We start from the raw sequence: 27,283 nt of genomic DNA, 5'->3' as shown, positions 1-27,283 counted from the left end.
CATGTGACCTATCAATTATTCATGAACACCTTGGTATCCGCGTGGCTTGGGGAATATGTGTGTGAAGTTTCCCCTTGATCTGTCCTGCCGTTCTGGAGAACATTTCTAAATGTTTTAGTGTTAATCCAATATGGCTGACAAACATGGTGACCGATAACATCATAGGTGGGGAACTTTCTGTTCCTCATGGATAGGCGGTCGGACATACCTGTAAAGTTTCTCCTCGATCTGTTCAGCCATTTTGGAGTATTAATATATATATATATATATATATATATATATATATATATATATATATATATATATATATATATATATATATATATATATATGGCTGCCAAACCACATGACCGATGATGGCATAATTTTTTTCTGTGGACCAATTTATCCCGAGATGACGCTCAACATTTTTCATACTGATCAGATGTAGCGTTCTACGTATGCAATTATGACATCATAACAAAAGCACCGATCACATAAAACTAGAGAGGCACTCTTCGATGTCACGATGTTGCCAGATATGCGTACGCCCACATTATTACATCATTATACATACTTGTACCAAGTTTAATTTAAATCCCTGAACCCAGATTCAATATATTAAATAATCCTCGCTGTCATACCATGCGTCTGATCAGGTTGATATTTTATAACATATATTCCACATGACAACTACATCACAACTGTGATGTTTCACATCGATTGATGAAGTGGTTCAAGAGAAAGATTTTTAAAAGATTTTTGTTCAAACCAATATGGCTGGCAGAGTATGTGACCTATGAATTATTCATGAATACCCTGGTATCCCCAAGGCTTGGGGAATATGTGGGTGAAGTTTCCCCTCGATCTGTCAAGCTGTTCTGGAGAAGAAGATTTAAAAATGTTAATTCTTCAAAAAATTATAGCTGCCAAACCATGCAACCTATGATGTCATAGGTGGAAAACTTTCTGTTCTTCATGGATAGGCGATCATACCTGTAAAGTTTCGCCTCGATCTGTTCAGCCATTTCGGAGAAGAATATTTTTGAAGGTTTTTATGTAAAAAAAAAAAAACCGAGAGTAATTCGACTGCGCGCAGTCGACGGGTATGCCTCCGCTCTCCCGCACAAACACTTGAGTGTTGACATATTTGACCCTTCATCTTTATCATATCTGGTCCAAAATCGAATCAGTTAATTCCCCTGTCTAACTTTACCTTTGTACCAAGTTTGATGAAATTCTGTCCAATATTTGAGTTAGGGTGTAAACAGTAAAATTTCAGCGTTTGACCTTGACCTTTGACCCTTGACCTTTATCACATCTGGCCCAAAATCTAATCACTTAATTGCCCTGTCTTACTTTACCTTTTTACCAAGTTTGATGAAATTCTACAATTTGCTTCTTGAGTTATTGCGTAAACGAAAATCCGGACGGACAAACAGACGGATGGACGGACGGACAACCCGGAAACATAATGCCTCCGGCACCCTTGGTGTGGAGGCATAAAAAAGAGCTGCCGAACCATGTGACTGATGATGTCATCAACCCCCCCCCCGCCCCCCACTAGTACAATTTAGCCATAGATGACCCTCAAAAATGTTCATACTGATTGGATAAAACGTTTAATGTATGCAATTATGATGTTCTAACGAAGCCACTTATGACATCATCAAAAAAATAAAATCACACTTGTTTCCCATGGGGAGTACTTGACATGTGCCAAGTTTCAATTTTTTCCAACATGGTTGCCACACCACATGACCTATGATGTCATATGTATCACTAAAGCATTGTACATGAGTAGTCGCACCAATGGTGAAAAATTTGTGTCAATCCGACAAGTGGTTCCAGAGAAAAGGGAATAACAAAATGCAGGCACGCACATACGCACGTACGGGACCGATCGTTTAACTCCACCTTTCGATTCGAGAGCGTGGGCTAATTAGATATTACTTGATTTGCCATAAAATGAGCCAATCAAACTTGGTGGATGGGGCATAAGTAACCTTAAAGAGGAGCATGAGCACACTTCACGGACCCTGTTGCATTTGTGTGCGGTACGTGTACACCGGCAAATAACATGCCTGTTGGATAAGTAACAAGGCAAACTGCACACGCCGCTACACAAGGAGCGTGGCTAACTGGGTGCTTAATGGTGCAAACTCTTTAGTGCATTGCACGCTCAGTGTGTTACCAACAAATCAACCTCTGCGTGCGCTTAGAGAGGAGATAATCGCGAAAGAGTGAAAACACAACTCCATTAAGAGGCTTTTCTGTGCCAATAACAGAGGCCGAATCGTAAACAACATGACACTTTGGATAACAGATTTTCTACAGTGTCTAAGCCTTAAGAGGAGCCTGGATAAGGATTAAATGAATAATGGACCCAGTACGATGTGCATCAACGTCAGACATGGAATGCTAACTTGTACATGTTTATCAGTGACAAGCAAAGCGATGAAATGAAATAAAAGGGTTTTATTTGTTTTTAAAAGACATTTTGTTCCTCATTCGTTCGTGTAGAGCACCTGGCCGCTGGTGGCATCGATGCTCGGAGCCCGGATACATTGCTCATGCAGTGCCGCCTGTAGGCTACGGGAGGAATTTGGACTTTGGCCCAAGTGCCGGCACACAATCACCTATTCCTTGCGAACGATAACGTGTGATCTGGCACCAACCGGGATGGTGCAACGCCATGTGTGTGAAAAATGAGTGTGAGCTTTAAGTCGTGATAATGGAAAAGCAAGCACGCTACCCTATCAGCCATTCGATTTCAGTTGCACTTTCAACCACCATTCAATATCAGTTGCAACAAGACATTCAGTTGCAGCAATGCAAGTGGAAAGTTTACAGAAAGGAAGATTATACTACAAAACGACGTAAATATTTAAAAAGGAACACTGAATTTGTCACATCGCGCCCGTGTCACATCTGCATTTCATTAATGTACTGCCAGGGGTCTATGGTAGCAGGGTACCAGCCAAACTGTATACTCACACAAAAGATATCAACGCGTTCTTCGTTTCCACCGAATTGCAAATGAAGACCTCCCGAGCAACAGATGGGTGCGGACTTGAAGAAATTCCACTCGTTTGGCTGTGTTATCACTCGGCCGTGCATTATAATAACAAACAAAGATCTCTTTGGGATCTGGAATTGCCATGACACGTCAAATAAATGAATGTGACAAATCAAGAGGCAAGTTCGAGTTCATGCTCTCAATTGTTTTCTTTTTAACTCGACACGTATATTCCTTTTTTGTGTTGTTGACCATTCAACCCAATGCTTCTAAAAGAGCAACATTTAAAAATGTAATTGAGGAACAAGCGAACAAAGACAAAACGTGCTGTGGTGCCTGTTCTGGCATTCTCCCGGCTCCACTCCGCGCCACCCCTATCCCCCGCTCCCCTCTCACAGTACGACTAGCAGCAGAGAGAATTAAGACCTATTAAATCATGAGACTTACAGAAACATTCAAATAAAAATCACATAAACAGAGGGTGAGTGGGGCAGGGGGGGGAGGTATGATGGGTGAAATAAAATCCAGGGGGGGGTAAGTGGAAACTCACAGCGGCAAGGCGAGAGCATGCGTGGTGTTAGTGACTAAAAAATTCCACAAGTCCAAGTTCCTTCTCATTCACTAAGGGTTACTCATCGCTCACACAGTGTGCATTTCATAGCAAAAATAAAAAGAAACATTTGGCAGAATAGATTTCTGAGGCTGTTCATAATTAGAACTTGCAATCCCCTTGTAAAATGGCATCATTGGGTCGAATCGGAATATAAATTTGCAATCAATATTCTGTAGCTTAATGTGTAACGACTTCATTCAAATGTCATGACTGAAAAACAAAATTCCTGCTCATGAAAGGTGGTTAAAAGGAAGAAAAAATAAAATAAAATAAGAGGTTTACCATGAAGTCAGCAGCCGACTGTGGAAACAGGACAAATATTTGATTCGTGAATGCCAAGACGTGTCCATCAATGGCTTCGTCTTGGCTGAACACACTTACACCAACAAGAAAAAGAATCCCACCATAGCACGAGTTAAGGTTTCCACATACTTTCAGGAGTTCGTGTGCATATAAAAGTGGAAAGAATAATCCGACATTTGTTCTGGATTGAACTGTGGCATGTGTCTGGAATGTTTCCCGGGGCCCCGTGGCGAAAACGGCCCATTCCGGATTGGCACATCTGTCGCACCATTTTCCCAACTCATTAAAATAAAATAAAAATTTTAAACGATAAACTATTAACGGTACAACATTTGACGACAATTATTGTTAGATTTTACCATACGAGGCATTTAGTAGTAATCAAACGCACAGCAGTAACTGGATGTCCTTTTGTTTCTAAACAAGGTTGGAAAATGAAAGCAAAATTACAAATCTATTGCGAGCAAAGCTATTATGTGCCACAGTACTTGGCCCGCCATTCGCGATAGCATCTCACCTCTGACAGCAGACGAACAAGAGGGATATGAGCAACGAGGAATTGTCTGTCCTTTAATCCCCGTCATCCGCTACAAAACGTTCCCGACAAATAATGTGATTTAAAAGATTACTCATTGGTTTGGTCAAATTTGTGAGCTTTTGCATTTTGGAGAGGGCACACAAAGAAAAGGAGGAAAAGGAAAAGCAGAACAGGTTGTGTGTGTGTGTGTGTGTGTGTGTGTGTGTGTGTGTGTGTGTGTGTGTGTGTGTGTGTGTGTGTGTGTGTGTGTGTGTGTGTGTGTGTGTGTGTGTGTGTGTGTGTGTGTGTGTGTGTGTGTGTGTGTGTGTGTGTGTGTGTGTGTGTGTGTGTGTGTGTGTGTGTGTGTCCCCGTCGGATCCCGTTATTCGGGATTCAGCTATTCGCAGACTCGGTGTATTCATGTGTCATAAAGTGTGACCTCCTTCAACATTTGTGCTTCACATATTCATGCTTATTATCATTATTATTTTTTTGTTTATTTTAACACTTCAGGACTGGTCTCCGATATCCACCTGGGAAACTGGAAATCAGCCAACATCACAGTATTACATTAAAAAGGTGCAAAAACGGATCTCAACTACGGCCAAATTAGCTTACGGCACTTCCAAATAATCAGTTAGGTCATGGAATACATCAACACAGTTGACATAAAATCGTTACTTTTCAATGACAGCCTCATCTCAGATCATCAAATCGGATTCAGACCTGGTCACTCCACCTTGGACATTCTGTTTTTACTCTCCCAACAATGGTGGAGGCCCTCAATATCAGACGTGAGATCAGGGCCGTCTATCTGGACATATCTCGAGCTTTTGATACAGTCTGGCATCCTGCCTTGCTCTCCAAACTGTCTGTCTTTGAAATCCAAGGCCAACTCCACTCTTGGATGACTTACTTCCTCCACTCTCGTAGATAACATGTGGTTCTCAACAGAACCCCTTCTACTCCTCTCCCTGTCAGGAGTACTCAAGGCCATATTGAAGGCCGCAACTTCTTCTTAATCTTCATCCATGATCTCACTGACTTTCAGAAAAAAAAATCCTCTTTATATCTTTGTTGATGACTCCACTCTCTGCCATGACAACTCTCATCCTTCTGACAGACAGGCAGCAGCCACTTCCCTCTCCTCAGACCTTCACGAAATCATAAACTTGTCAAACACAATTTTGCTCACGTATCCACATTGTCCACCCTTTGCGTTCTCCCTTACTCCTCATCATTACCTGCATCCCTTGTTTGTCCGTCGTCGACTACATTCTCCCTCTGCCCCGCTGTTGTTGTTTCCCCTTTCTCCTGTTGTTCCTTTTGTTATGTTGTGTCCTGATTTGCTCGACGTAATCACTCCTCCACGAGCCGAGACCTCAGATCATATTTTATCGAAAAAACAAAATTATAACAGTAGTGATTTTAAAACAAAGCCCGCACATTCGCGGCATTTTTCAGGAACGTATCCCCCACAAACAGTGGGATCCAACATTAGGTGTACATATATATATATATATATATATATATATATATATATATATATATATATATATATATATCAACAGAACTTTAATATAGATACAAACAAACCCGACATAACAGTGAATGAAGCTTTTCGTGCTGCACTCTTCAGGGTAAAAATCGCAGCACGTGAAGGAGGAAGTGAAGGCACGTGCTTTATACGCGAGTCTCAATAAGGTAGACGCTGATTGGTTCAACCGTAATGACGTCATGGTTAATCCGAACGCCCATTGGTCGGCTCATCATCTTCACCTCAAGCTCCCATTGGCTGGAGCAGAGTTCGTCGATGATTGACGTTTGCAACCACATCCTTGAGAGAGGGGGGATGGGTTTCCCCAAAGGTCCATTCACCATTTGTTACCGTACTTCCCTTGAACTTTCCATGCTGAAAGAGACACAGAGATCGTACAAATTCCTTTTGACGACATAATTCACAAGGAGAATAATATTCACAAGTGGTAATTGGATCGGTGGTAAGGATGAAAGTTGCTTCCAACATACGTAAATGAAACGAGCTCCGACCTCGGCTCAATATCCCGAACATATCTGCATTGTACTGATCTGTACAGATAGGGTTGGCAACCTGGTGCTGTGTAATGGCAGATGAAGCAGGTACAGTGGTTAGTGGTTACTGGATATTTCTACATGCTCGCACTGGTTGTGTTCTCACCCTCACCATCTTTCTTCGAATCGCCAAGGGGACGTGTTGTTTGATCCGATCAGCCAATCTTCGTGTTGTGCGGCCAACGTAACGAGCTTCACATCGGCACTTAAACTCACAAATAACATTGCTGGTTTGTGAGGTGGGTAGCACATCCTTGTTGACTGACGTCAGCAAACGGTGAGAGGTAAAGATTACTTGGGGTTGCACAGCCAGAAACGTGTTGGACACAATACGTTTGATTTGTACTTTAAACCTTCATGATTATTGTCCTTTCCAGGGCATCCTCATATAGACTGGACATTTGTCCGGACCAATCTTCCGATCTTTTGTCGTGTTTAGAAACTTGTGCACGTATCTCTGAACTATATGCTCAGGATAACCATTCTCACTGAGCATATTCATGATTTTGTCAATTTCAGCAGGAAGATTACAAGGTGAACAAATCCTCTGTGCTCTGTTAACCAGGATATTGATCAAGGCAATTTTGTTTCTCGTGGAGCTGGAGGAGTCCCACCGAGTATACTGCCCTGTGAAAATCGGCTTCCGGTAGACGGATGTTGTGAAACCAAGGTTGGATCGATCAACCAACACGTCCAAAAACGGTAACGTGTTTGAGGATTCCAGCTGCGTGGTAAACTTCAGCGCTGGATGGAGAGTGTTGAGTCAAGCCTGGAAATTGTCACATGCCGTCCGAGACTCAAACAAAGCAAAAATGTCATCAACATTCCGATAGTATATGTTGGGGGAATCAACCCCTTGCCGACCAGTCAGTTTCTGCATTTCATGATAGCCTACAAATATATTTGCAAGAACTGGGCCTTATGGAGAACCCATGGCCACACCGTCCGTTTGAACATACATCCTGTTGTTAAAACTGAATTCCACCTCCCTTGTTTCTGTGTTCATGAATTCCACGAAGACGTGCTCTGAGATCATCAGTTGTTCCAGATCGGTGTGATACAGCAAATGTGCACAAGGTTTTAATATCAGAGGATGCCATGATGTTGTCCTCACTTGTCGGTGTTTTAGCTCCAATTGATTCTGCAAATGTGAAGGAATCCTTAACCACGAAATGAGAAAGTGAATCCAATACTGGTTGCAGTTCCTCTCCCAACCACTTGGCAGGTTCATGTTGTGCTGATCGCATCATGGACAGTATTGGTCTTAGAGGAATAGTATTCTCCTTGTGAATCTTCGGCAGGTCTATTCCCCCATCGTATACTAACGGTTTGTTGATGACATTTTTACTTTGTTTGAGTCTCGGACGGCATGTAACAATTTCCAGGCATGGCTCAATACTCTCCATCTGGCGCTGAAGTTTACCACCGAGCTGGAATCGTCGAACACGTTACCGATTTTGGACGTGTGTATGTATGTGCATGTATCTGTATATTTGTATGTATGTATGTATTTGTATATATGTGTGTATATATATGCATGTATATATATATATGTATTTGTATATATGTATGTATATAAGGATGTATGTATGTATGTATGTATGTATGTGTGTGTGTATATATAAGGATGTATGTGTATGTATGTATGTATGTGCATGTATGTATGTATGTGTGTATATAAGGATGTATGTATGTATGTATGTATGTGTATGTATGTATGTATATGCATGTATGTATGTATGTACATAAGGATGTATATGTATGTATGTATGTATGTATGTATGGGATGGGATTGGATGTAATATATATATATATATATATATATATATATATATATATATATATATATATATATATATATATATATATATATATATATATATATATACACTGAAATGCAAAAGAAACTTACCACCTTTCAAAGCTTCAAATATCAACAATAACACTGCGTGTAGTAAATGTGTGAACTTATTTGTGGACAATAGTGTCCTCACTGTCAGACAAAACGGTCATGGATGGTCACTTGAATCTTCAATGGTCACTTCATAGCACAGCTGTTGAACAGTCGTTTTGACTGTCAGTGATTAGCCAAGGGGTACGGGATGATTTTAATGTGCTGCACGTGATGTCTTGATATTGGCTTTAAAAAGGCTAGTGCAAAATGGGCATTTCAATCAACATGCCACGATTGTCAAGGGATCAACGGCAGTGTGCCTTGGGCATACTGCAAGGCGGATTGAGCTACCGTGAGGTGGCACGTCGCCTTGGCTGTTCACAGCAGACAATATCAGCCCTAGTGGACAGAGACACCCTCCACAACTCTGCAGGTGACAGACCTCGATCAGGGAAGCCAAGAGTCACCACTGCAAGGCAGGACAGGCAGATGGTCCTTCGTCAGATGGCTTCAGACATTGAGGACTGAGAGGGACAGAATCCAGCAGCAATCCATCCAAAGACTGGTAGGCAGTATGCGCCGACGATGCACTGCCTGTATCCAAAACAATGGTGGCCACACACGCTATTGAAAGAGGACTGACATTGCACTCTGTGCTGTTCTGTACTGTAGAACAAACTTATGAGATGGTGTATCTTGGTCAAAAACTTGACATGTCATCAATAAAATGCCAATGCTTCAATTAGCAATTGTTGGTTTGTTTTATTTTTAACTGTTACAATTTTATTACATTTCAAACAAGTGGTAAGTTTCTTTTGCGTTTCAGTATATACGAGGTGTGTTCAAAAAGGATTCGACCTTTGTTCATAAAAAATACTCGTATCCAGATACAACAAACTTACACTAATCTCCTTCAAAGTAGTCCCCTTGGGCTGCCACACACTTCTCCCAACAGTTCTGCCACTGCAGGAAGCAGCGCTGGAATGCCTCTTTTGGGATGGCATGCAGCTGGTCTGACGCATTCCGCATTATGTCTTCTCTGAACTGAAATCTGGTCCCTTTCAGGGGCATTTTCAGCTTGCGGAAAAGCCAGAAGTCACACAGAGCCATGTCGGGAGAGAAGGGAGCCTGACGAAGCACAGGTGTGTTGTGTTTGGCTAGGAAACTTTGTATCAAATGCGAAGAATGGGCGGGTGCGTTATCGTGATGGAGCTGCCAATTGACCGCTGCCCACAGGTCCGGCCGTTTGCGTCGCACAGCGTCACGAAGATGACGCAGTACCTCTTGGTAGTACTCTTTGGTGATGGTTGTGCCGTGTGGTGCGTACTCGTGATGAACCATGCCACTGGAGTCAAATAAGACGGTCAGCATGACTTTGACATTGCTGCGGACCTGCCTTGCTTTTTTTTGGCCTCGGGGATGTTGGATGCTTCCATTGTGATGACTGGAACTTGGTTTCTGGGTGTACCCATAAACCCAGGTCTCATCACCAGTGATCACTGTGTTGAAGAAGTTGGAATCGCTGTTCACAGTCTCCAGCATGTCCTGTGCGATCTCCAAATGGAGTTTGCTTCTGCTCGATCGTTAGCAGCTTTGGCACAAACTTCGCTGAGATTCTCCTTAAGCCCAAATCCTCAGTCACAATGGAATGAACGGATCCAATGCTGACGTCCGCCTCGTCTGCAAGTTCTCTGATCGTGATTCAACGATCCTGCATCAGCAGGGTCCTCACTTGATCAATGACGATCTCATTTTGGGATGTTGAGGGCCTACCAGAATGTGCTTCACTTTCCACTGATGTGCGACCATCTTTGAAGCGGTTGTACCACTCTTTTACCTGTGTGGTGCCCATTGCTTCGTTCCCGAAGGCCTGTTGAATCTTGCGGATCATTTGCACTTGGGAATCGCCAAGGTTGACACAAAATTTGATGCAGTAGCGTTGTTCAAGTTTTTCCGTCATTTTGTCAAAAACGAAAATCCGACGGCGCTCACTTACACTTCCTCACTCATAGGCGGTCTGTCGGCGACTAACAGCATCTGAAGGCGTGAAAATATTCACGCATATGAATTACGATCGCCGACATATGTGCACCAAACCATGCCTCCCTCGCTTCATTTGTTTACACACGAAAAATTAAGGTTGTATACTTTTTGAACACACCTCGTATATAGATATATATGTAGAAATATGTATGTATGGGATAGATGGATGCATGTGTATGTATGTATGTATGTATGCATGTATGTATGTATGTATGTATGTATGCATGTATGTATGTTTGGGATAGATGGATGCATGTGTATGTATGTATGTATGTATGTATGTATGTATGTATATATATATATATATATATATATATATATATATATATATATATATGTATGTATGCATGTATGTATGTATGTATGTATGTATGTATGTATGTATGTATGTATATGTATGTATGTATATATATATATATATATGTATTTATGTATATATATATATATATATATATATATATATATATATATATATATATATATATATATATATATATATACTAGCAATACCCGTGCACATGCACGGGATAGCAGTACAACATAGCTGGAAGCAGACGACAGACCGTACAAGGGGAATGACAAAAATACGCATTGGGCAAAATGCAAGTGGTACTATAGAACGCCAAGACTTCCCAAACATTGTCGGCATGTCCACGAAGTGCCACAGCAATTTCATAGAGATCGTGTGACGGCGAGCCAAGTTTTTAGTGTGCAAGCTTGGTATTATAATAGAGAATATATATATATATATATATATATATATATATATATATATATATATATATATATATATATATATATATATATATATATATATATATACACACGAGGTCCGTCTAAAAAGTAACGGGACTGAGCCTGCTGTGTTCTCCACTAACACAACTTGAATGAACTGGTTGCATTACAGTCTTTCACAACATTCCAGCAATATATATATATATATATATATATATATATATATATATATATATATATATATATATATATATATATATATATATATATATATATATATATATATATGATTGGTGATGGTTGACTGCACTCATTGTGTGATTTTTTACAGGTCGTGCTTTACACGCTGTCTAGTCTGAGTCATCACGCTATGAGTCGTGAGCAGAGAGCCAATCTAAAGTTTCTTGCCAAGCTTGGAAAAACACCTTTCAAATTTTTCGCAATGCTGCAGCAAGTCAACGGGGAAGAAACGACGTCACGTACACGTGCATTTGAATGGCACAAGAGGTTCAAAGGGGGACGGGAGGAGGTTGAAGACGATCCACGGTCTGGAAGACCTTCAACGAGCAGAACGGCGGACAACATCGAGCGTGTGAAGCAGATGGTGCAAGCAGATCGTCGACTTATGGTACGGATGATTGCTGAGGAACTTTCCATCAACAAGGACACTGTCTGGAGCATCATCACTGAAAATCTCGAAATGCGCAAGGTGTGTGCAAAGATGGTCCCCAAGCTGTTGTCCGAGGACCAAAAACAGTAAAGAGTCCCTGTCTGTCAAGACATTATGGAGCGCCTCGAGGATGATCCAGACCTGCTCGGGAGAGTCATCACTGACGATGAATCGTGGATATTTGAATACGATCCCGAGACCAAACGACAGAGTCGTCAGTGGAAATGTCCGGCATCACCAAGACCAAAGAAAGTAAGGATGTCGAAGTTGAAGGTCAAGATGATGCTCATTGCGTTTTTTGTCATCAAGGGCATCGTCCACTTCGATTTTCCACCACAGAGTCAAACAGTGAATCAATACGTGTACAAGGAGATCCTCCAGCACCTCATGAGATCAGTCTGGGACAAGAGGAGGGATCTGTGGGAGAACAACGCCAGGGTGCTCCATGACAACGCCCCTGCTCACAATGCCCTGAGCATCTGATAGTTTCTGGCGGAGAGGAACGTGCCAACTCTGGAGCAACCCCCACACTCACCAGAGTTGGGCCCTTGTGATTTTACCCTTTTCCCCAAGCTTAAGGGGGTGATCAAGGGGACCTGATTTCCTGATGTGGAGGCCATCAAAAGGGCCGTGACGATGGAGCTCCGGAGGATTCCAGAAAAAGCCTTCCAGGCGTGCATCGAAGGGTGGAAGAAGATGATGGACAAGTGTGTGAGACTGGAGGGAAACTATTTTGAAGGGGACAAGCTGTTATTTCGATATATTTTTTGGAATAAAATTTCTGTGAAGTCAGTCCCGTTACTTTTTAGATGGACCTCATATGTTACCGTCAGGTCCTAACTGTCAGGTCAGGTCAGATCTGTGACCTGCTACAGGTATCATGTAAACCTGTACTAACCATGTCCATGGTCGGGTTGTCGGCGACGAAACCGTCTCCCCCACCAGGTTTTCTGGTGAGGAGGGTGTTTGGATATGGACACCCAGCAGGATTAAAAACAAAACCTGTCAAAGGGCGGAGGAGCTCCTTGTGAGCCAACGGCCATCCATATCTAGTGCCCAACTGTGTCTCCGGACGTCCTCCTGCAGTTGGGTTACTTTTTTATTAGGAGGTTGGTGGCAGGATTTGCACTCCGGCCACCGTAAAACGCTTCATTCCGCAAAACACACAAACGCAAAAAATCTGAAAACCCACTCATTGTGAGTACTCCTGTGCAGCTTCCCTTCGCAGGGCAGCTCGCCGGATGACGGAATTGGGGCAAAGCCTTCGGGACCCACAATCTTTGATGAAAGGAGGGAAACCACGGGGTAACCTCGCTGGGTCAGATTGCGGGAGAGTGTGTCGGAGTGGTGCTGAGGTGTCGTCCACCAGACGGCGGTCTCCTTGGGTTAACCTGAGGCGGTCCCTTCGGGTGGGTGCCTGGAATGTCCAATCCCTAAGAGAGGATGATCACCTGTCTCTGTTATCATCTGAGCTCAAGCGTTTGGACATCGGTATTGCAGCACTCTCTGAGGTTCGGAGACTGGATTGCGGAGAGATAATGGTGGGTGGTTACACCTACTATTGGTCTGGTCGTTCTGATAGTTACCATACTCAAGGAGTTGCTGTAGCTGTGTCCAATAAGCTGACCCCAATGATAATTGAGGTAACACCGGTCAACGAGTGTATTATGATACAAAGGATTCGTCACTCCTTGGGTGTCATTTCCCTGGTCTCTGTCTATGCTCCGACTAAGGCGAGTGACCTCACAGTGAAGGACACATTCTACGCCACGCTCGAGTCTGTGGTTGATCAGTGCCCCAGACGAGATACACTTCTCGTCTTGGGGGATTTCAATGCATCGACTGGAACTGATAGGGATGGTTATGAGGTGTGTGTTGGTCAGGAACTATGAACCAGAATAGCACTAAGTTCCTTGACTTTGCAAGAAGTCATGGACTTAGGGTGGCCGGTTCATGGTTTCAGCATCCACAAGCTCATCGCTGGACTTGGTATTCCAACGCTGGCGGTGTGGCAAAGGAGATTGACCATGTCCTCGTTGATGGTCGCTAGAGGATGATCCAGAACTGCAGGGTCTACCGGAGTGCTCAGTTCCTCAATACAGTCATGCGCCGCTTAACGACGTTCCGGGCAACGACGGATCACATATACGTGGGATCTGCCCGCTCTGAAAAAAAAAAATGTAGCTGAAAAATTCCTATCGCCGAGTGATTTCGCCGACGTAGCGCTGCCAGTCGTATAAAAATAGCACATACAGTTATGTACAGTGTACAGTACATAATACCTCATAATGATAATAAACGACAGTGTGGCCCTGTTATAATGCGATCGTTGAGGTCCATAAAATGTCATCCCCAAAAAAGCAGGGTAATGCTAAATCAGGATTCAAGGAAATCGGCTTTCAAACTGAACCAATGTTTCCACGTTTACCTCCGAGCAAGTAAATTACCTTTGAATTGAAGAATTCCACGAATAAATCGTTGTTGTTACAGTCGAAATTAAAACACAAATTTTTTTTCGTGAAGCTTTTTATGTTGTTAAAACAATCGCACTGTTCCGAAAATATATCACACAATTGACAGGTGCTCGTTTCTTCATTTGTAAATGATAACATTGATGCAATGATTACGTATTTATAAAATCCAAACGCTATTAATTCATCTTTCTATAATCGATACGAGAGGAGATTGTAAGCTGCCGCTAACAACACCGATGGCCGTCATGAACTTCACAAAGGTAAAACTAACGTGTCTTCCGTCTCTCTTGGATGTGTGTTACAATTGCCGACAGTATTCAGTACAATAACATGCTGCACAGGTTTGTATCCGAGGAGCAATAGGCTACACCATATAGCTTAGGTGTCTAGGTTTATGTAAGTACGATGTTCGAAAACGAAAACGAAAAAAAAAGATGTTCGCACAACGACCACGTCGCTTAACGACGCGTTTCTCAGAACGTAACCCCGTCGTTAAGTGGCGCATGACTGCACTGACCACCGGCTTGTTGTTACAACTCTAAAGCTGCAACTTAAATCCTGCAGAATGGTACCATCCCAGCCTCGGCTGGATGTTGGCAAGCTCAAAGATGAGAGAGTAGCTGAGGAGTTTGCGAACAGGCTGAGTGGACATTTGGGAGGTCTGGGTGCTTTGGGGGGTCCTGAAGAGTTATGGATTATCTTCAAGACCACCGTCCTTGATGTTGCCGATGGATGTCTTGGAACTCACCACAGGGTAAAGAGGAATTTTGTCTCTCAAGGGACACTGGATACCATTGACCAGAGTCGCAGAGCCAGGCTGATTGGCATAGCTGAGCTGTTCAGAGAGTTGAGGCGTAAAACTGTACGTGCACTGAGGGTGGACAAGGAGGCCTATGTGTGAGGAATCTGTGAATGGGTAGAGCATCACCTGTGAATAGGTGATTTTCGTTCGGCTTACAGGGGAATTCGCGCATTACGTTCATCCAAGCCCATCCCTCGGAGCACTGCAGTTAGAGTAGAGAGTGTTAGGTTCTTAACAGAGGAGTCTGAAGTGAAGGCCCGCTGGGCCGGTTACTTTGAGCGGTTGTACCAGGCTGATCCACCAGCTGTCGAGTTGGACGTCAATGGTGTTACAATCACTGTTGCTGACCCTCCAATCAGTTGTGGTCCACCTTCGCTTGTGGAAACACAGGCTGCGGTGAACCGGTTGAAACAGGGAAAAGCTCCAGGGATCTGTGGCATCCATGCTGAACTTCTCAAGGCTGGTGGAAATGCTGCACTCGTGTCGTTGCATGCAGTTTTGTGCTCTGCCTGGAACACAGGCATCATCCCAACTGATTGGAAGAGGGGTCTTGTTGTCCCTCTCTGGAAAGGGAAGGGTGATCGCCAAGACTGCAACAACAACCGAGGGGTGACGCTGCTCTCAGTGCCGGGCAAGGTCTTTGCTCGGATAAGTCTTGAGAGGGTTCGCCACCATCTGCTTGAGCACCAGCGTCCACAGCAGTCAGGCTTTACACCAAAGAGGTCAACGATTGACCGTATCCTTGCTCTTCGTGTCCTCACCGAACGCAGACGAGAGTTTCGGCAGGGGCTGCTTGCAGCCTATGGTGATCTCTGTAAAGCGTTCGATTCAGTGAATCAGGATGTCCTCTGGAGGATTCTTGGTCTTCGTGGGGTGCCACCAAAACTGATCGATCTGATGTCTGAACTCTACTCTGGTACTGAGAGTGCTGTGAAGTGTGGTGGTCCCATCTCTGACTTATTTCCAGTTGTTACTGGAGTTCGTCAGCGGTGTGTTCTGGCCCCCACACTTTTCAGCACTTGTATGGACTGGATTTTAGGGAGGATGTCGGAAAGATCAAGCTGCGGTGCATCGTTTGGGAATGTCAAGATCTTGGACCTTGATTTCGCAGATGATGCAGTCATCTTTGCGGAGACTTTAGATATCCTTTTGGGGGCCCTCGAGGTGCTGAATGAGGAGTCGGAGCTGCTGGGATTGCAGGTTTCTTGGGTCAAAACTAAGATCCAGGCTTTCAATGACATCTTGGATGCTGCTGTCCTGTCTGTGTCTGTTTGTCGTGAGGATGTTGTGGTCGTGGAGAGATTCACTTACCTTGGCAGTGATATTCATGTCTCTGCTGGCTGCGAGTCAGAGGTCAACAGACGTCTGGGTCAGGCCTGGAGAGTCATGGATTCACTGGATCATGGGGTGTGGCGCTGCCGGTACCTGTGCGGGAGGACGAAAGTCCGAGTCTTCAGGTCCTTGGTGCTTTCAGTCTTGCTCTATGGATGCGAGACTGGACTCTGACCAAGGATCTGAGATGGAGACTTAATTCCTTTTGTACCAGGTGTCTTCGGAGAATCCTTGGCTATCGCTGGTCAGATTTTGTGTCCAACGAGCGGTTGCTGAGAGAGACTCGGATGAGATTTGTTACCTGCATGGTCTGTGAGCGTCAGTTGTGGCTGTATGGACATGTGGCTCGTTTTCCTGACGCTGATCCTGCTCACCAGATTCTCTCAGCGAGGGAGTCTCGTGAGTGGAGGAGGCCGATGGGCCGACCACGTGCCTCGTGGTTGTAGCAGGTTGGCCATCATCTCAGGGAGATGGGGATGGGCCTGGCATCTGCCTGGGAGAAGGCCAGACGGAGGCCCCTGGTGTACCGGCGGAAAGTGGACGCAGCGACGTGCTGTTCTGGCACATGCTCCCATACCTGACCCTGGCCTGACCCCCATATGTGTGTATATGTGTGTATGTGTCGGTGTGTATGTGTGCGTGTGTGTACGTGTGTGAATGCAGAAGTCTCTCTGCATTTTGGAGAGGATACACAAAGCAAGCAAGGAAAAGGAAAAGCAGAACAAGTTACCGCTGTCTTGTCGCGCTTTTTCAATTCTTGAACGAGGTCAGCACACTTATTTATTTGTCTTGTATTCATGCTGTTCATCTATTCTCGACTCCTATGGCACTGTGAGTTCAATTAAAACATGTTTTTCCAGTTGCATAACTGAGAACGATATACAGGCGCTTGCTTCCCTGGTGTACGAATTGCATCGGAGTACCTTCTGAAATCTGCTTGGTCTACTGCGACTTCTCAATCATGTGCTTCGCTGCTTCTGCCCAGTGTGTATTTGTGGTGCTTCAATGTGTGGGTATATGTGGTGATGTGCATGTGGTGTGTGAATGTGGTATGTGAATGTGTGTGGTATGCATGTGTGGTGTGTGTGTGTGTGTGTGTGTGTGTGTGTGTGTGTGTGTGTGTGTGTGTGTGTGTGTGTGTGTGTGTGTGTGTGTGTGTGTGCGCGCGCATGTATGTATGTATGTATGGTGTTTGCATGTGTATGTGTGGTTTGTGTACATGTCTGCATGTTGCATGTTGCACGTGATCTGATTCAAAGTAAAATTGAAAAAAAAACATCATGCGATTTCCCATCGCATGGATATTTGTTGCTGCACATTCAACATTCCCTTCACCTACATTCACAACTTCTCTGTCCCCACTATGTTTCACCTCTTTCTATTTTCCTCTATCCACTATCACACATATACAGCCCTTTCTTCTCCCCAACCACAAATTTGGTCACGTCTGTGCACCTGATTCTTAATCCCATCTGTGCACCACCTTCCTCCCCCCTAGAGTCTCAAATCCAAAATTTCCTTTGTGCATTTCTCTTCAAACCAATTAATTTGGTTCCATTTCTTACCCATCATACCTCATCCCATTGCATCTCACCTGCACTACCACCACTACATCTCCTCGTACTATATGCTCATATCTTGGTCCTCTCTGCAACATACACCTTCACCCATCTGCAGTGCAAAACCCACCATTATCTTAACAGGGTGAAGGTCCATTTTACTGACCTGTTCTTGTGGGGGTAGTTCTTCTTGGCGAGAGACCAATAGGTCCACAGAGCCATTGGGAGGGACACCCCGCAGCAAGGAGGCGACCTGCTCCTGGCTCAAGCCATCGACCTGCAAACCATTAACCTGCACAACAGATAGCAAACTGTTGTTAAATCTCTGATTGTTCCTTCCCCCTCCAAACCCCACCCCCCCCCACCTCAGCAATCATTAAATCCATGATATAAATTAAGATTTCTGATCGGAGCATAAGCAAGAAAAAAAAAACCCACGTCAGCATTCATTGTGATTAAGTGACCTGCAAAAGTATTCACCACGTCCAACGTTTTCACATTTTGATGCTACCTGAGATATTTCTTGATGTTTGCAAATCAAATTTAAAATGTACAGTATTCACAAACAACTCCAAAGTGATAAAAACAAAAGATCAAACGTGAAGATAAAATGTGAATAACTTAGATGAACAGAGAAATGAGACGATTCTCTGTTGATTAAGTGTTCAAATTATTTGTCGAATTAACCCAAAATCACTTCAGCAGCAAATTATTTGTTTGAAAGGTTACAAAATAAGTGGAATGGGTTTCACCTGCATGTAATCAGTGGATTAACTTAAAAATTAAGCTAACCCCACTTACCTGAAGGAGTTTTAAGGTGCAACTCAGGTGGTCAACCAACAAAGTAAACATGAAGACCAAGGAACTTTCCAAAGAAGTCAGACATAAAGTGGTACAGAAGTACCGTTCAGGAGAGGGTTATAAGGAGATTTCAAAGTCACTCATTATCCCTTTGAGTACGGTAAAATCCATCATTAAGAAGTGGAAGATGCATCATACCACCCAGACTCTACCCAGATCAGGTCGCCCATCAAAACTCAGGAGCCGAGCAAACAGGACACTGGTTCGGGATGTCACTGTAAATCTAGCAATGACTGAAAGATCTGCAAGGCTCTATGTCCGAGATGGGAGTCAGTGTTCATCAATAAACAATATCGCGTTCCCTTCACAAAGCTGCCCTCGATGGAGAGGTGGCAAGAAAGAAGCCGTTACTGAAAAAAGACAGATATAACAGCTTGGAAGGAGTTTGTGAAAAAGCATTTTAATGATATTACAGGGATGTGGAGAAAAGTTTGGTGGTCAGACGAGACAAAAATTTAACTTTTTGGTCTAAATTCAATGCGGTACGTCTGGCGCAAGCCTAACACGACACATAACCCAGCCAACACCATGCCAACTGTCAAGCATGGTGGTGGCAGCATCATGTTATGGGGCTGCTTTTCATCAGCAGGGACTGGCAAGTTGGTCAGGATAGAGGGACAATGGACGATACAAAGTACAGGAGAATCCTTGATGAAAATCTGCTCGAGTCAGCAATGAATCTGAAACTGGGTCGGAGATTCACACTTCAGCGGGACAACGATCCGAAGCAAAACGCTGAAGCCACATTGGAGTGGCTCGTTCTTGAGTGGCTCAGTCAAAGTCCTCACTATAATGCAATTGAACATTTATAGTAACATTTGAAGATTGCAGTCCATCGACGATCACCATCAAACTTGGCAGAACTAGAGAAATTTTCACGTGAAGAATGGGAAAAGATTTCACCTTCTAACTGTGAAAATCTGATCGAGACACAAAAAGACTCAGAGCAGTCATTGCTGAAAAAGGTGCTTCCACCAAGTCCTGACCACCTAAGGGGCTGAATACTTTTGCAACCAGTGAGTTTTAATTTGTGAATGTTTTTAGTTGGTATTCCTCACATGTAGCCTCCTTCAAATATAACAGTGCTTGGTTTGATCTCTGCAGTTATAAATAAAAAAGTTCATTTGGAAAAAAATGTTTCTGCGTCATTCGTAATTTATCTGAATGTGGCGTTATTGGTCGGGGATGAATACTTTTGCAGGCCACAGTAAACTGAACAATGACCGATGAGAACATCTGTGGAGAACCCCTCATCCGAGCAATCGGCATTCGATTTGGAGCATCAATGGACGAGCTGCTCAGCTGGATTGAATAATCTCTTCTGGAGGGATTTGTCTTTCCAAAACTACATCTTGATGAAAACACATTTCTGACGAGCACGACTTGTACCATCATAAGTGACCCATAAACATTTAACAGCTTCTTTCCAGCACAGCACATACAGACCATATTATAGAGATCTTCATTGTGGTTTTAATGGAGAGTCAATTTCATATTCAATGAGACCAGCACTCGGTAGAGCGCAGACCTCCGCCAGGCTGAATGGTTGACATTTTGTACCCCACCGATAGGCCGGATATGCATCCGCATCTTCACCAAAATCGAATCAATTCGTCCTTGTCAAACACCCAACCTGTCCACCAAATTTCATCTGAATCAATGGATAACTTTTTTAAGATATCCTGCTCTCAGACAGACAGATAGGGATGAAAACATACTCTCCGTCCATCTCCGATGGCAGAGGTAATGAACATATCTTTCAAAGAAATCAGATTGTGTTCTCCAGAAACATTTTTGCATTGTCCTTTTTCTTTTTTCTCTCTTTGTCTCGATATTTTCTGTGTTCACAACAAAAGGCCTTTGCAAGTCACTCAAAAAGTTATTGCCTGTACAGGGACGAACGAGATGCATGGATTTCAAAAACAAAGGAATCATTTCAGAGAAAGGCAATTCCTCCCCCAACATCGAGCCACCAATTATTCCAAAACCATCACAACCACACCAGCTGTCACTCGCCCGACATCGCTTCCCCTCTTCCTCAACCTCCAGGCAGCCCTCACCCCAGCATCTCCAATACCCAAATCTGTGCGTTTCGAGCAATATCAGGTTACGTGGCCAAATTGAGCACGGTTACACGGAGCCAGTGCCCATGACACAGCTGCCTCTGCCAGGTTATGGGATCAGGGCACGGTGTCTGCAGGATCACTCGAACATCTCATGGGCTTTGCATACGGACACAGGCAGGTTGTTGAGATGGCACAATGAGGACGTTGTAAAAATTATTTCAAGCAGTTATCGGATGGAAGATGCACAGTGAGGCATGCAGGGGCACGGCCCGAGCTTTGTTCGTATTCTGTGGTTTTAAAATACAGCTACACTGCCAATTAAAAACACAAGTGGGAAGATTTATCTTTTAGAATCATGTTGTTGCTGAGTGAAATAAAAATATACAAAAAAATTCAAGTAGAAAATGCAGTGTGCTGCTGTTCGTCATTGGAACGTAGCACCATCTTAACCACTTCAATCTATCGCATTCCCCATCTCGAGCCAATCTTCCACACTGCTTCCCCTCATATCCACAAAATCTACTCCAATCCACACCTCCACGTATCAGGAGATTGGCTTGTGTGTGGATGGGTGATTATACTGGGGTTGGTGCAGCGCAGAAATAATGGGCCGAAAGGCCTCCTCCTATGGCAAGGTTCCTTGTGTATCCTTGGATCCACAAGGTCTCCATACCACCTCCCGCAACTCCCTTTCCCAATCCCCTCCACCCATTTTTCATCTTGAGCAAACTCTCCATGCACCATAGCGCAAATCCCTTTGCAGCACACCTTCTACCTCATACCTCATTTCAAGGAAAGCTTAAACATCCCCTCCCTCAAATCCCTCTTACCATTCCCCATGTCCAGCAAACCTTCCAAACCCTTCCCCCCCATTTCCAATCTCTAACAAACCCTCTGCACACACTCCCTCCAATCCTTCCACACATTCCCCATCTTCAGCAAACTTTACGTGCCTCACCAGACCTACCCCCGCCTCCCCCCGCCACATCCCCACATCCCACCCACCCCTCTCACATTTCAAATCCCTAGATTACCCTCTCTCATTAAACCTCTTGATTGCCTCGAATTCCACTCCTCTCATTTACATTTTTTTTTTACTCATTAAATATCCAACGAAGGCAGAAGGACATCAGTTATATTTTCTGCAATAAACATTACCATCAACAATGGCCACGATTGTGTGAAACTTAACATTCTGCCAATTCCCTCCTCGACGTGCGATTTGTCACTTTATTTGGTTTTTATAAACCAGTGAAAGCCCAGAATCCATCAATTACATATCGTGCGTGTGTGTGTGTGTGTGTGTGTGTGTGTGTGTGTGTGTGTGTGTGTGTGTGTGTGTGTGTGTGTGTGTGTGTGTGTGTGTGTGTGTGTGTGTGTGTGTGTGTGTGTGTGTGTGTGTGTGTGTGTGTGTGTGTGTGTGTATGTATGTATGTATGTATGTATGTATGTATGTATGTATGTATATATATATATATATATATATATATATATATATATATATATATATATATATATATATATAAATAGATATATATATATATATATATATATATATATATATATATATATATATATATATATATATACAGTGGGGAGAACAAGTATTTGATACACTGCCGATTTTTCAGGTTTTCCCACTTACAAAGCACGTAGAGGTCTGTAATTTTTATCATAGGTACACTTCAACTGTGAAAGACGGAATCGAAAACAAAAATCCTGAAAACCACATTGTATGATTTTTAAATAATTAATTTGCATTTTATTGCATGAAATAAGTATTTGATCACCTCCCAACCAGTAAGAATTCCGGCTCTCACAGACCTGTTAGTTTTGTCTTTAAGAAGCCCTCCCATTCTCCACTAATTACCTGTATTAACTGCACCTGTTTGAATTACCTGTATTAACTGCACCAGTTTGAACTCGTTATCTGTATAAAAGACAGCTGTCCACACTCAATCAATCAGACTCCAACCTCTCGACAATGGGCAAGACCAGAGAGCTGTCTAAGGACATCAGGGACAAAATTGTAGACTTGCACAAGGCTGGGATGGGCTACAGGACAATAGGCAAGCAGCTTCGCGAGAAGGCAACAACTGTTGGCGCAATTATTAGAAAATGGAAGAAGTTCAAGATAACAGTCAATCTCCCTCAGTCTGGAGCTGCATGCAAGATCTCACCTCGTGGAGCCTCAATGATCATGAGAGGTGAGGGATCAGCCCAGAACTACATGGCAGGACCTGGTCAATGACCTGAAGAGAGCTGGGACCACAGTATCAAAGAAAACCATCAGTAACACACTACGCCGTCATGGATTAAAATGCTGCAGCGCACACAAGGTCCCTCTGCTCAAACCAGCGCATGTCCAGGCCCGTCTGAAGTTTGCCAATGATCATCTGGATGATCCAGAGGAGGAATGGGAGAAGGTCATGTGGTCTGATGAGACCAAAATAGAGCTTTTTGGTTTAAGCTCCACTCGCCGTGTTTGGAGGAAGAAGAAGGATGAGTACAACCCCAAGAACACCATCCCAACCGTGAAGCATGGAGGCGGAAACATCATCCTTTGGGGATGCTTTTCTGCAAAGGGGACAGGACGACTGCACCGTATTGAGGGGAGGATGGATGGAGCCATGTATCGCGAGATCTTGGCCAACAACCTCCTTCCCTCAACAAGAGCATTGAAGATGGGGCGTGGCTGGGTCTTCCAGCATGACAACGACCCGAAACACACAGCCAGGGCAAATAAGGAGTGGTTCCGTAAGAAGCATCTCAAGGTCGTGGAGTGGTCGAGCCAGTCTCCAGACCTGAACCCAATAGAAAATCTTTGGAGGGAGCTGAAAGTCTGTGTTGTCCAGCGACAGCCCCAAAACCTGAAGGATCTGGAGAAGATCTGTATGGAGGAGTGGGCTAAAATCCCTGCTGCAGTCTGTGCAAACCTGGTTAAGAACTACAGGAAACATCTGATCTCTGTAATTGCAAACAAAGGTTTCTGTACCAAATATTAAGTTCTGTTTTCTGATGTATCAAATACTTATTTCATGCAATAAAATACAAATTAATTATTTAAAAATCATACAATGTGGTTTTCAGGATTTTTGTTTTAGATTCCGTCTTTCACAGTTGAAGTGTACCTGTGATAAAAATTACAGACCTCTACGTGCTTTGTAAGTGGGAAAACCTGCAAAATCGACAGTGTATCAAATACTTGTTCTCCCCACTGTATGTGTGTGTGTGTGTGTGTGTGTGTATATATATATATATATATATATATATATATATATATATATATATATATATATATATATATATATATATATATATATATATCAGCATAGAGCTGTGCGTTTCACCAATCCCACAAACTCACGGGGTTCTCCTTCGGTTCGGCTCGACTGGACTACAGGCCTGGGTTACAGGGTTTAGCAATGAATGGTTTAACACTTCGACAAACACTTGTTATCAAATGGTCTGTTAATCTGAACGATCACTCGCTTCACAGAAACAACCGATTTCACCACAATCCCACACACAGCACCAACAAGCACCCATGAGTACCAAATCATTGACCACAGACCAAGGTCCCCATTCACAGCAAAGGGATGGGCCCATCAATTTTACATCAACTACATTGTACTGCGTGCAACTGAAATTGTGGAGCAAGCACATCGCAACTCGCCATTAGATTTTGTGCATTGTACCGAGAATTGAAATCGCTTTAACCGACACATTTAAAAGCCATAATTTGTACGACAACTTCATTTCTTCTGGACTTTGCAATTTGCACGATCGTGGGTCTAATGGTGAAAGTGTAAAGTGCGTTTCTGTTTATGTCCCTTTCATTAGCATGCCCCCCCTACCCCCCCAAGCAGTGGGAGACGGGGCTTTGCAGTCGCTTCTGCGCGTGCACGTACGTTGCATGTCTGTCCAGGCCAGAACTTTTTCTTTTTTTCTAACCATTCGAGGTTTTGTCCATAACTTTTCAACAAAACTTTATTAGGAGAATATGGAAAAGACAAATTAATAATTTTGTTATGAATCCAGTTTGAACCCAGGGAGTAAGTACTGAAATCTATCTGTCCAGGTTCTTCCCGACTCCTTTGTTCCTTGTTCCTTGTTCCTTTCACATTTCTTTCTAAAAAAAAAAATATTCACAATTCTCTTTATTCATTCTAATTCTTGATTTTCCTTCTCTTTTATCTTCCACATCTCTATTCCTCTCTTTTTGTTATCTATCTGTCTAAGGAGAAGTGAATTCTTGCAGAAATTTTTCTGTAAGGCTCCCTTGGCTGTGCCTGGATGGGTTTGGGGGTTGTGGAGTAGCGGATGAAACCCGAATCCTGTCTAGGTAACTCCTGATGACTCCGAACTTTGCTCTTTACTTCTTTGGGTTCCTTATTGGTCTTCCGTTTCATTTCATCAATATTATTATTACATTGTTATCACTGGAAGCACCTGCTCCCTACAGGAGCCGTCAAGGGGGTCACATTATTATATTCATGCCTATTTTACTCCAAGCGGTCCCAGGATTACACACCCAAAAAATGGTTGCGATCGGTTCAGCCGTTTTTGCGGTACCTGGGAACAGACAGACAGACAGACAGACAGAACGACAGACAGACAGACAGATGGTGAATTAAAGTTAGATTATTTTTTGACCTTTTTTTTTTTGTTGTATTATTTTTAACATTCTTTTTTTTTTTCTCAGCAATCACTTGTTCGATCGACAAATTTTTCAGGGTGGGAGCGACTCCCCATGGAGAATATTTTAATGATAATTGTTACTTCATAGGTCACGTGACATGGCAGCCACCTTGGATTGAACACACAAAAAAAAAAAATTAAAGCATTATATCGTTGAAACCGCTGATCGGAGAAATTTGAAACTTACCACATCTCATTGTACTCCCATTGGCGAATTAAAGGATTGTAAGGGTGACGTCATCAGTGAAGTGGTATATCAGCCATAAATGTTTTAATCAAAATCCTTGTTCACCATCGAGATTCAGTGTGTACGTCCAGGCCGTAACATTTTTACCAATTGAGCTTTTGTCATCAAATCTTCAACAAACCTTCATCATGAGAACATGGAGAACACGAATGAATAAAATGTACAATTTTTTTTTTTAACTCTCGTTTTCGTCAAGTTTAGTTCAAGCACAAAATGGACGCAGACGGGCTTTGCATTTTCAGATGCTTTCTCGTTGTATGACTAATTGGTAAAGAAGATTGAAACGACAGGAAAGAAGTACAACTGCAGCTTCTTCACCACTTTAGCTTAAAGCCCCAAGTTGGTTCCGACCTATATTAGACCCACGTACCCACGACGGTGCTCACCTTCACTAGACCATACATGTACCACAGTTTTTACAGAAAGGATTAAAGACTAGTTTTGCAGAAATCCCACTCGTGCTTTGCTCCACACATGCCGTGCGATTCTCCAAGAGAAACTCTGGTGGTTGTGGCCGCACGGGTAAGGTTTCATGCTGAAGTGCATTTCGATGTAGTCCTGGAATGAGCATGAGAGTTTGAGGTGTACAATACAGCAATTCTATCTCCAATCATTCAAAAAAAAAAAACCACTAAAACGTGCGATGCACATCTGCTCAGGTTCACCAGGAAATGGCAGATTCTGAACAAACCCAGGAAATCCAGATTTACAAAAAAAAAAAGGAAAAGAAAAGGATGAGGGTGATGATGATAAAGTTGATGACGATTCCACATTATTCAAAGATCAAAAGCGCCGGAGAAGGTTGAAGTAGGGGTGGGCAGAGAAAGAATCAAAGACTTGTGAAACGTTGAGATCAGTTAACTCCACAGGGAAAACCTTCCCAAAAAGACCTCTCTCTTTTTCTCTCTGCTATATCTCCCCCCAATCCCACCCCCTTCCAAGAGAGAGAGACAGAGACAGAGACAGAGACAGAGACAGAGACAGAGAGAGAGAGAGACAGAGAGAGAGAGAGAGACAGAGACAGAGACAGAGAGAGAGAGAGAGAGAGACAGAGAGAGAGAGACAGAGACAGAGACAGAGACAGAGACAGAGACAGACACACAGAGACAGAGACAGAGACACAGAGAGAGTGAGAGACACAGAGAGAGAGAGAGAGACACAGAGAGAGACACACAGAGAGAGAGAGACACACAGGGAGAGAGAGAGAGAGAGAGAGAGACACAGAGAGAGAGAGAGAGAGAGAGAGAGAGAGAGAGAGAGAGAGAGAGAGAGAGAGAGAGAGAGAGAGAGAGAGAGAGAGAGAGAGAGAGAGAGAGAGAGAGAGTGAGTGAGTGAGTGAGAGAGAGACACAGAGAGAGTGAGACAGAGAGAGAGACA

General features: G+C 43.3%; 1 protein-coding gene across 3 annotated transcripts in view; it reads right to left on the bottom strand.

Moving 5' to 3' along the window:
- Positions 1-27,283, bottom strand: part of LOC147028892 (partitioning defective 3 homolog) — a 336,652-nt gene that overhangs the window by 141,239 nt on the left and 168,130 nt on the right. For all 3 annotated transcript variants that reach the window (XM_085879726.1, XM_085879725.1, XM_085879727.1), the window contains one exon: positions 18,198-18,323. In XM_085879726.1, the coding sequence (XP_085735852.1) occupies positions 18,198-18,323 (126 nt within the window). The remainder of the gene's footprint in view (positions 1-18,197; positions 18,324-27,283) is intronic.

Source organism: Eptatretus burgeri, chromosome 4 (assembly GCF_056783735.1).
Source record: "Eptatretus burgeri isolate ZD-2024b chromosome 4, Ebu_testis_v1, whole genome shotgun sequence".
In the NCBI taxonomy this organism is placed as follows: Eukaryota; Metazoa; Chordata; class Myxini; order Myxiniformes; family Myxinidae; genus Eptatretus; species Eptatretus burgeri.
This window is presented reverse-complemented; position numbering and strand designations above follow the sequence as displayed.